The sequence below is a fragment of the Notolepis coatsorum genome (assembly GCF_963971535.1).
Source record: "Notolepis coatsorum genome assembly, chromosome: 4".
Taxonomy (NCBI): domain Eukaryota; kingdom Metazoa; phylum Chordata; class Actinopteri; order Aulopiformes; family Paralepididae; genus Notolepis; species Notolepis coatsorum.
Window position 1 is genome coordinate 115,356,816 of NC_140168.1, and position 12,165 is coordinate 115,368,980.

Genomic DNA, 12,165 nt, shown 5'->3' on the forward strand with positions numbered 1-12,165 from the left:
CTCAACGTAGATGAGCAACAAGCAACACATTTGTCTGAACTGAACCCTATATTATTAACCAAATAAATACCAGTGATGGGAAACTAACTGCAGAGTGGTTGGGATTCAGGAGGACTAGTAATGTTACTAGGTTAAGGTTAGCGTTAACGTTAACATTTTCTGAAAATGATGTATACTTATTTGTAAATACGTCCGTATATTACTTATTTGTAATATGTACACATTTTAAATTAATTTTCATATACATCAATTGATTGATTGATGAAAACTTTATTTAACAGATTGCAGAATGGGTACAATACAGTACGGCTCAATACACACAATTGTTAAGGGGATGCAGACCAGAGAAAGACTTTCGTCTTGTTTACATCAGGGTCCCCATTTTCAATCATCATAACATATATGACATACACGACATACAGATAGACAGTACTGCTACATCTATACATTTATGACATACCAGATCTACAAATACAGTACTGTTTGTGATACAAAAAGAGTCCAGAAAAGAGAGTATTTACATTTAACGTAAACACTGTACATTGGAGGAGGTTGGGTAGGTGGGGTGGGGGGGGGGAACTGTACATTGGAGGTGGTTGGGTGGGTGGGTGGGGGGTTGGGTAGGCATAGTGGGTGGGGGACACTGTACAACTGTACAAGCAAAACTGTACATTGGAATATGGGCAAAACCTTAATGGTCCCAAGAAGAGGGTCTTGTGTATTATTGGGTTAGGTCATTTACTGTACATTGGAGGGGGTTGGGTTAGGACATTTACAGGGGCTAGTTTCGAATTGCAGTCTCCCGTAGGTGCTCTTTGAGAGTCGTTTTGAAAGTGGGTAGTGATTCACATTCCTTTACAGCTTTGGGTAGGGTGTTCCACATTGATGTGGCATAATTGCAAAACGTGTTTAGTTCACTATGAATTGAAAATGGGGGACCCTGATGTAAACAAGACAAACGTCTTTCTCTGGTCTGCATCCCCTTAACAATTGTTTGTATTGAGCCGTACTGTATTGTACCCATTCTGCAATCTGTTAAATAAAGTTTTCATTCATTCATTCATTCACCTTAGTGGTATAGTGTATCTTGTAGACCAGGCCCATTGCAAGTTGCTGTACTCTGTCGTCTACTCTAAGCCATGGTACCAAAGCACCTCAAAGGCGCTAAAAACTAAATTACAAACATCTCAAAACAAACTGGTCAGACTACTGCTTGGCCTTACTCCTAGAACCCACCTCACCCCTGCCCACTTTGACAACCTAGGATGGCTTAGAGTAGACGACAAAGTACAGCAACTTGCAATGGGCCTGGTCTACAAGATACACTACACACCACTAAGATACCCATGTACATGTCAAAATACTTCCCAAAGGTCAGTGAATACCACGATCACAACACCAGAGGGAGCTCCACAAATCATGTTATTCGGCTCAAACAAGGGACTAAACACGTTTAGCAATTATGCCACATCAATGTATGTACTATATTCACTGCTGTCAAGTGAATCATGTTTTTTGTAAACTTTTAATATAAGTAAAAATAATATTCTATATTGTAATAAACTAAATTATGTAAATTCTAGTAATATTAATGGAAGAACAAATACAAATGTAAGGGGGTAGGGATCAATAAGCTAAGCTTCCCCCTACTAATTTTTTTGGACATGTCTGCCAACCAAACACATTGCTCTTTTGTTTATAATTCCTGTTTTTTCTTTGTTCTTTTTTTTTAAATGTTTTTTTTCTTTAAGGATTTTTTTAATTTGTTGTTATGATTGTTTGGTCTGACGGATCAAGACACTGTGAGTTGTTTGAAGAAATAAGAAGAATAACATGTCCAAGAAATAAACTTTTCATTCATTCATTCAATGTGAATGAATGAATGAATGAAAACTTTATTTAACAGATTGCAGAATGAGTACAATACAGTACGGCTCAATACACACAATTGTTATGGGGATGCAGACCTGAGAAAGACGTTAGTCTTGTTTCCATCAGGGTCCCCCATTTTCAATTCATATAGACATTTATGACATACACAACATACATGACATTTATGGCATAGGGACATATAGGTATTTAGAACTGATACATTTGTCACATAAACGGTATTCAAATATACAGTACTGTTACCCCTAGATCCTGACAGAGTATATACATATGATGGGGAGGGGACTGTACATTAGGAGGGGGTGGGTGGGTGGGAGAGAGATATACATACGGCGGGGAGGGAATATATACATGCGGTGGGGAGGAGACTGTCTATTAGGAGATGGTGGGGGTTTTGGGCATTTACGGTGGCCAGTTTCAAATTGCAGCCTCCCGTAGGTGCTCTTTAAGAGCGGTTTTGAATGTGGGTAGGGATTCACATTCCTTTACAGCTTTAGGTAGGGCGTTCCACATTGATGTGGCATAATTGCGAAACGTATTTAGTCCCTTGTTTGAGCCGAATCTGGGTTTAACATGATTTGTTGAGCTTCCTCTGGTGTAGTGGTTGTGGTATTCACTGACCTTTGGGAAGTATTTTGACATGTACATGGGTACCTTGGTCGTGTAGTGTATCTTGTAGACCAGGCCCATTGCAAGTTGCTGTACTCTGTTGTCTACTCTAAGCCATCCTAGGTTGTCAAAGTGGGCAGGAGTGAGGTGGGTTCTGGGGGTAAGGTCAAGTAGTAGTCTGACCAGTTTGTTTTGTGATGTTTGTAATTTTGTTTTAAGGTGCTTTGGTACCATGAGGTGCACGCATAGTCGTAGTACCCTTGAATGAGTGCTCCTGCCAGAGTCTTCAGGGTATTCTTGTTTACCAGAGAGGAGATCCGGTACAAGAATCTAGTTCGTTGGTTGACTTTTTTTATTACATTGGATGCCATTTTGTCACAGGACAGATTTGCCTCTAGGATGGAACCCAGGTAGGTAATTTCGTCTTTCCTTGTGACAATATTGTCACCCACTGCAACTGAGAAGCCGTCGGTCTTGCTGAGTTTGTTATTTGAACCGAAGAGAATGGACTCTGTTTTGCCCATGTGTAATGATAGTTTGTTATCAGCGAGCCATATGCAGATTTTGCCTAGTTCCGAGCTGAGGGTTTTTTCAACCTGCAACTTGTTCTTGTCAGAGACCAGCAGGGCTGAGTCGTCCGCAAACAGGAACAAGTTGCAGTCACAGGCTGACGACATGTCATTTGCATAAATTAGGAAGAGTAGCGGTCCTAGTATGCTTCCTTGTGGAACACCACAGCTCACTGTGAGGGGGGGGGATAGAGTACCGTTTACCTCTACCATCTGTTCTCTCCCCTCCAGGTAGGATTGCATCCAGCTCACTGATAAGCTATCAAAACCAATTGCACAATAATGTACAGTTTCTACGTCAAATGTATATACTATTTTTTTAGACTCTTTTTTTTGTATTTTATTTTTGTATTATTTTTTAAACAAACACATAAACAAACATGACAACACACGATAAGATATACAAGCATTAGTTGTCAGTGCACATCCAATGAAATCACATTTTAGTTAATTGTCTTATATAGGATATACCCTTAATACCTGTTATCTAAAAACCTACACACATATGCTCCAGCTCGTACCCCCCCCTTCCGGACCCCCCATTGGATAATCCATCCATTATCCCTCGCTCCTAACCAGACATTACCATTATATGCTAGCTTTTATTTTCTCCACCACTTCTAACCACAATGTCATTTTGGATTCATTGAGACCCAAAATTCTTGCTGTAGATATTTCTTGATAGATCACATCGAGATATGTAATAATCCAGACCTTTCGGCACATTTTTTCCGGTTGGAACCATCGTGATGCTATCAGCTTTTTAGCCACTGTGATACCCGATAAAACCAATCTCTTTAGCTGTGGATGTACTGCACACTCAAAAACATCATTCAGCAGTAGTACAGAGGGGTGTACAGGTATATTCAGAGTTAAGAGATTTGATAATTGCTGGGTCACCTCTTTCCAGAATATTTTAACTGGTGGGCAGTCCCAGTACATGTGCATAAATGTCCCCTCGTCCCCATTTGTACATAAGGAGCATTTGGAGTCTTGTATAAGACCCATTTTTTTCAGTCTTCTAGGAGTCAAGTATGTCCTGTGAATATAGTTAAGATTGATTTGTTGATGGTCCGGGTTCCTTGATGTGAATCGAATATTTGCCCAGGCTTCTTGCCAATCAAAATCACTTTCCAGGTTTGGTATATCCCTCCTCCAGACGGAGTCTAGGTGGAGGGTTTCATATGAGGACGTTAGTAATTGATGATAAAATCTGAAACAATTGATCTGAGACTCTTTTTGTATCACAAACAGTACTGTATTTGTAGATCTGGTATGTCATAAATGTATAGATGTAGCAGTACTGACTATCTGTATGTCATATATGTTATGATGAATTGAAAATGGGGGACCCTGATGTAAACAAGACGAAAGTCTTTCTCTGGTCTGCATCCTCCAGTCCACTGTTGTTGTATTGAGCTGTACTGTACTGTACCCATTCTGCAATCTGTTAATAAAGTTTTCAATCAATCAATCAATCAATCAACTGTACGTTAGTTAGCGCCACTGACCTGTTGTTGAGTCTGTCTCGGTGAAGAGAAAGAGTTGTTCAAACAAAACAACCTCTGAAGTAAACAGCCATTCGCCTGACAGTTAACTAACAAACTAACCGACTCAACTAACTAAACAACCAACTGACGGAACACGACTAGAACTAACTAAACCACATATATAGAACACTAGATAGCTTACCCGCGCTGCCGGCCAATGGAGAGCGACGTCACTGAACCGCCGCCATCTTGCTCGAGTCAGCCTTGAGTGAGAGTGAGTGAGCTGCACAGACAAAAATACTCATGACTCGCTGAAATATTGACGGATTTACAAACGGTTTGGTTTATTACAAGCATTATTAACGTGGCTATGGTCATGCTGGACCTACAAAAGGCCTTCGACACTGTCAATCACACCATTCTGATTGACAAGCTAAAAGCAATTGGTTTTGATAGTTTATCAGTGAGCTGGATACAATCCTACCTGAATGAATGAATGAATGAATGAATGAATGAATGAAAACTTTATTTAACAGATTGCAGAATGGGTACAATACAGTACGGCTCAATACATACAATTGTTAAGGGGATGCAGACCTGAGAAAGACGTTTGTCTTGTTTCCATCAGGGTCCCCCATTTTCAATTCATATAGACATATATGACATACATGACATACAGATAGTCAGTACTGCTACATCTATACATTTATGACATACCAGATTTGCAAATACAGTACTGTTTGTGATACAGAAGGAGTCAAGAAAAGGGAGTATATACATTTGACGTAGAAACTGTACATTGGAGGTTGGGTGGGGGGGGTTGGGTACATTGGGATATTGACAACCATACTGGGTAATTTACATTGGAGGTGGTTGGGGGGGGGGGGGGGGGGCGGGGGGCATACTGTATAAACAAGTAACACTGTACATTGAGGGGGGGGGGGGAGGAGACACTGTACAAACAAACACAATTGTACATTGAACCTGGAGGGGAGGGAACAGATGGTGGAAGTAAACGGTACCCTATCCCCCCCCCCCCCTCACAGTGAGCTGTGGTGTTCCACAAGGAAGCATACTAGGACCGCTACTATTCCTAATTTATGCAAATGACATGTCGTCAGCCTGTGGCTGCAACTTGTTCCTGTTTGCGGACGACTCAGCCCTGCTGGTCTCTGACAAGAACAAGTTACAGGTTGAAAAAACCCTCAGCTCGGAACTAGGCAAAATCTGCATATGGCTCGCCGACAACAAACTATCATTACACATGGGCAAAACAGAGTCCATTCTCTTCGGTTCAAATAACAAACTCAGCAAGACCGACGGCTTCAAAATGACAAAATGGCATCCAATGTAATAAAAAAAGTCAACCAACGAACTCGATTCTTGTACCGGATCTCCTCTCTGGTAAACAAGAACACCCTGAAGACTCTGGCAGGAGCACTCATTCAAGGGTACTACGACTATGCTTGCACCTCATGGTACCAAAGCACCTCAAAGGCGCTAAAAACAAAATTACAAACATCTCAAAACAAACTGGTCAGACTACTGCTTGACCTAACTCCTAGAACCCACCTCACCCCTGCCCACTTTGACAACCTAGGATGGCTTAGAGTAGACGACAGAGTACAACAACTTGCAATGGGCCTGGTCTACAAGATACACTACGCGACCAAGGTACCCATGTACATGTCAAAATACTTCCCAAAGGTCAGTGAATACCACGATCACAACACCAGAGGGAGCTCCACAAATCATGTAAAACCCAGATTCGGCTCAAACAAGGGACTAAACACGTTTCGCAATTATGCCACATCAATGTGGAACGCCCTACCTAAAGCTGTAAAGGAAAGTGAATCACTACCCACTTTCAAAAACACTCTCAAAAAACACCTACGTGAGACTGCAATTCGAAACTGGCCCCTACAAATGTCCTAACCTAGTTGTACAGTAAATGACCAAGTAAGGCTTTGTCAGTATTCCAATGTACAGTGTAAAATGTGTGTGTGTCCCCTACCCAACCCCCCCCCCCCCCCTCCAATGTACAGCCCTCACCCAACCCACCCCACCCACCCAACCTCCTCCAATGTACAGTTTCTACGCCAAATGTATATACACTCTTTTCCTGGATACGTTTGTATCACAAACAGTACTGTATTTGCAAATCTGATATGTCATAAATGTATAGATGTAGCAGTACTGTCTATCTGTATGTCATGTATGTCATATATGTTATGATGAATTGAAAATGGGGGACCCTGATGTAAACAAGACGAAAGTCTTTCTCTGGTCTGCATCCCCTTAACAATTGTATGTATTGAGCTGTACTGTACTGTACCCATTCTGCAATCTGTTAATAAACTTTTCAATCAATCATGATTCAAGCGGTTTGTAAAAAAAAACATCTTTAAAAAAGAAAAATTTTATAAGTATGCAGTATCATAACTACATCTTTGATGTTTATAGCAAACCAACCCGTTTGTAAATACGTCAATATTTCAGCGAGTTATGAGTATTTTTGTCTGTGCAGCTCACTCACTCTCTCAAGGCTGACTCGAGCAAGATGGCGGCGGTTCAGTGACGCTGGTGACTCCGCCTTAAGCTATCTAGTGTTCTATATATATCTATGCTTCAACCCGCCGTTTCAAACCCGCGGAGGGACGTCGAGCAGTGACGTAATCTAAAAGGGACCGTTCGCTTCTGTAGTTTTTCCCGTATTTCTGAAGACCCCTCTCTGATTGGTTGAGGCCATTTCTGCAGACCCCTCTCTGATTGGTCGAGCGCGCGCATGAGCCGCGACAATTAAATATACAGTAAAAGGAATACAGTACAAATATACAGAAGTCTACAGTAAGTGTAATATTGCACAGTGTTGTGCATTTATAATCAGTAGCTTAGGCTACATAGTAGGCTAATGACAGCCTATTCTAGTCTAGCAGGTGCTGGTATAGACGTATAATATATGACATTTTTGCCTAGATATACGGTATATCTAGGCAAAAAATGTCATAGATGACTGAAAATCAACATTACTAGTCTATACCAGCACCTGCTAGACTAGAATAGGCTGTTATTAGGCTACTATGTAGCCTAAGCTACTGATTATAAATGCACAACACTGTGCAATATTACACTTACTGTAGACTTCTGTATATTTGTACTGTATTCCTTTTACTGTATATTTAATTCTATCTTATCATTCTCACAACACAACACCCCCTCTAATGGAACATTCCAGTGTGGATGTGCGTTGCGTCACACTCCGTGGCCAATCTGCGCATGTGCATGGGGGAATCGATGCTTAAAAACGGTCTTTTTCGCTGCCAATTTAGTTCTGATCGATTAGGAATGTCTCACGCCGTGTTCAGGAGACTCAGGCGCATACAAGTCTATTGGATCATGTCTCTAGCACCCCCACAGCCGTATCTGCAATCACTTAATGTCAAGGCTCTCGTCCACATTCAATTCTGTTCCACGCTGATCGCCCAACGGCCCGAGGAGACTGGGGTGAGTTTTAGCGTTATATTCTAACGTGTTCTTTACTAACTGCTATGATGAACATATGACCCACATTAGATGAATGGTATAACGTTGCCCACGGAATTATAAACGCCCCCTCGCCCATCCGGTCAACATCAGATGACGTGTAGTAAATTCTAGAAGTACGTCCAATTGAAATTTTTGATCTCACACAGATTCCTACCAAACTGTATTTCATCATCAATATAATGCATTTGGGGCTATAAATCACGTTCTGGAGAAAGCTGCAGAAAGAGATGAAAACATACTTATACTTTAGACCATATTTTAGTATTAATATGTGAATAAAAAAGTTTAACGTTGCTACACCATGAACAATACATATAGGACCTTGAATGGGCCCTAATAATGGCAATCTAGCAATAGAATTAAAAAAGTTATAGCCCTGCAAAGAAGGGGAACTTCTCCATAGACAAATAGAGCTGGCAATCTATGGTATATCATGAATTTAACCTTAGGCAATCAAAGTGTTAATACTGCTATAATAGTGCTTTTATGCTGACTGTTGCCTCAGTCTTGTTCCAGCCTGCTGTATATTCGAATGCCCTTTAGATCATATAGCTATCTAATATATATATAGTATATTAATATATATAATCAAGTTTTCTGTCCCTTGATAATAAGCACTCACACAGGTCTATTATGTCTATGACACAGGACTATTCTATATGTCTATATGACACGGGTATATTCTGTCTATATAATTGATCTATTCTATAAGATTAGGTATATTACATCTATTATATGTCTATTACACAGGTCTATTATATATGTATATGACAGTTATATTCTATATGACATATCTATTATATGTCTATATGACACAGGTCTATTCTGTCTATAGAAGATATACTACATGTATATGTAACGCTGCTCTATTCTATGTCCATTTGACACATCTATTCAACTTCCATATGACACAGGTTTATTCATTATATGACACAGATCTATTGTATGTCTATAGGACAGACATATTGTATGTCTATAGGACATAGGCGTCTCTTGAAAAAGAGATCTCATTGAGACTACCTCTAAATAACAAAAAAAACAAAAGAAATACAGATTAATCAACGATGAATATGGATTTAAACCAAGACCATGCAGATCAAATTCATTTTATTGTCGACTTCATGTCAAGAACATTGAATGATAGCTGTACACACACACACACGCATATAAACACACTCAACACATACACCTGTACACACTCCCTCACATACACACATATACTCTCTCACATACACACAAGGCCTACTTACTCACTCACTCACACATGTTGGTCCCACTAGCCTGTTGCGTGGGGAAGGGGGGGGGGGGGGGGGGGGGGGTCACCATAGCAACCTGCTGGTGTTTGTGCTTCTATCCCCATAGCAACATAGTTAGCAACCAGGCCAATCCCTGTTGGTGTGTGTTGGTCAAACTCAGGTCTGTGTTCAGGTCATTTCACATCCAGACTTTTAAAACTGAAACCCACATTTACTGACTGGTTTACTGACGGAATTAATAACTGAACGACTGCTTGGCTGGCTGTCACCAACGATCTCATCTTGAACTGGGGGGGAGAGCACAGATTTCCACATTTGGGCTTAATGCATTTCACCAGAGGGTTCAGAGGTCAAAGTCAGATATTTGCAGCCCCCCTGGAGCAGGTAGGGGTTGAGTGCCTTGCTCAAGGACACAGTTTGAAAGGGGTGGAAACATTGGTCCTCATTCTCGAATGGACATACGTAAAAGTTACCAAGGAATTCCTTCGTAACTCGATTTACGTACTTATTCGGCATTCTCGAACGGCTTCGTAAATTCGTTGTAGGATTTATGTAGGATTTACGAACTCGAATAGGCAGTCGTAAGTCGGACAGACCGGTGTGCACCCGCGGTTTCAACAGCTTTCTCTGGGACAAGTCATTGGGGATTGCCGATACTACAGACATCCGTGGAATTAAATAGTTATGATGATAATAAATACGACAATATTTGTATCATTAACAAATACGTTTTGCATTTATAGTCCTGAATCAATGAGGCATCGTGAGCATTACACACACACTGGAAAATAAATAAATAAGAACTAAACCGATCGCCGCGGATATAGCTACTGTATAGTGGAATATGCCATATACTGTCTTCTCTATGATATTATTTATTGTTGGTTTGATTTATTCCTATTGCTAGAACTAAATAAATGCGTGGAGAAATGGCTTAGTGAGGCAGCCTCAGCGCACAAGCACACACACATGTACTGTATACATGCTAAATGAATCGTTCCAGCAAAGTAGGCTTCTATTATTCTAATTACCTGTTTTATTAGGTATTATAGTAGTAAATCCTACTGTAGAACATGACATATTAGCATGACATCTCATTTAGTAAGGTCAATACTGAACGACTGCGCGATTGGCTCTCGACAAGCTGCTAACCCAACTAGTCAGACTCTCTGTACTCCTAATGAAAACTTACGACTGGTGAAGAGAAGTCTGCCTTTAGCTCCCTTTTCAGTATACTGTTGCCTTTAACCCCAATCAGAACCTGGGGGTTCGTTTTAGAGTCAGCACCTTTAGTCTTGGTTTTTAGTTTCCAGGTTGCTATGGAATCTGAAGAAACTAAATGTGTCTGAACTTGGCTACTCTAAAAGGTGTTTCTGCTCACATAGTCCTCGTCAAGGCTCAGGCTGAAACACCCGGCTTCTAACATTAAACATTTCTTGTTGTCAAAGTGTTGCTCCTTTCTTCAGGTTGCTATGACAGCCACGTCCTGACCAATTAGAGGGTTTCAGTGTCAATATGACAGCCATGTCCTGACCAATTAGAGGGTTTCAGTGTCAATATGACAGCCATGTCCTGACCAATTAGAGGGTTTCAGTGTCAATATGACAGCCATGTCCTGACCAATTAGAGGGTTTCAGTGTCAATATGACAGCCATGTCCTGACCAATTAGAGGGTTTCAGTGTCAATATGACAGCCACGTCTTGACCAATTAGAGGGTTTCAGTTTCTAAATGTTGACTGGGTGTGAAGTGAACTGAAGCAAAGCCTGCTGGGAAACAGACTGCTTAAGCCCATCCCTCCATCCTGCTCTCCTCTTCGTCTGCTCTCCTCTCTTCCTCACAGGGCAATCTGGGTGTTGCGGAAGCTGGAGTTGTCCCTGAAGAGACACACACCGTTAAGAGAACAGAATATTGTACAGAAAACAATCTTTGAACTTTTATAAACCAACAACAAGAGAAAGAGAAACAAGAGAGAAGCAAGAGAGACAAGAGACAAGAGAGAGAGAGACGAGAGACAAGAGAGAGAGACACAAGAGAGAGACAAGAGAGAGACGAGAGAGAGAGAGAGAGAGAGAGAGAGAGAGAGAGAGAGAGAGAGAGAGACGAACAGATGGAGATCTTACTAAATTCAGACCCATTGTGAGTCTTATAATCCATGATGGTGTTATAGGAGGGTTAGCACTAAGACTTACTTCAGACTGTCATTGTGAGTCTTATTGTTAGGAGGGTTAGTGCTAAGACTTACTTCAGACTGTCATTGTGAGTCTTATTGTTAGGAGGGTTAGCACTAAGACTTACTTCAGACTGTCATTGTGAGTCTTATTGTTAGGAGGGTTAGCACTAAGACTTACTTCAGACTGTCATTGTGAGTCTTATTGTTAGGAGGGTTAGCACTAAGACTTACTTCAGACTGTCATTGTGAGTCTTATTGTTAGGAGGGTTAGCGCTAAGACTTACTTCAGACTGTCATTGTGAGTCTTATTGTTAGGAGGGTTAGCGCTAAGACTTACTTCAGACTGTCATTGTGAGTCTTATTGTTAGGAGGGTTAGCACTAAGACTTACTTCAGACTGTCATTGTGAGTCTTATTGTTAGGAGGGTTAGCACTAAGACTTACTTCAGACTGTCATTGTGAGTCTTATTGTTAGGAGGGTTAGCACTAAGACTTACTTCAGACTGTCATTGTGAGTCTTATTGTTAGGAGGGTTAGTGCTAAGACTTACTTCAGACTGTCATTGTGAGTCTTATTGTTAGGAGGGTTAGCACTAAGACTTACTTCAGACTGTCATTGTGAGTCTTATTGTTAG

General features: G+C 40.9%; 1 protein-coding gene across 2 annotated transcripts in view; it reads right to left on the reverse strand.

Moving 5' to 3' along the window:
• Positions 1 to 9,207: 9,207 nt before the first annotated feature.
• LOC311227387 (eukaryotic translation initiation factor 4E type 2-like) overlaps positions 9,208 to 12,165 on the reverse strand; it is a 57,400-nt gene continuing 54,442 nt past the window's right edge. For both annotated transcript variants that reach the window (XM_084313011.1, XM_084313010.1), the window contains exon 6: positions 9,208 to 11,236. In XM_084313011.1, coding sequence (XP_084169137.1) covers positions 11,197 to 11,236 — 40 coding nt within the window. In that variant the 3' untranslated portion in view covers positions 9,208 to 11,196. The remainder of the gene's footprint in view (positions 11,237 to 12,165) is intronic.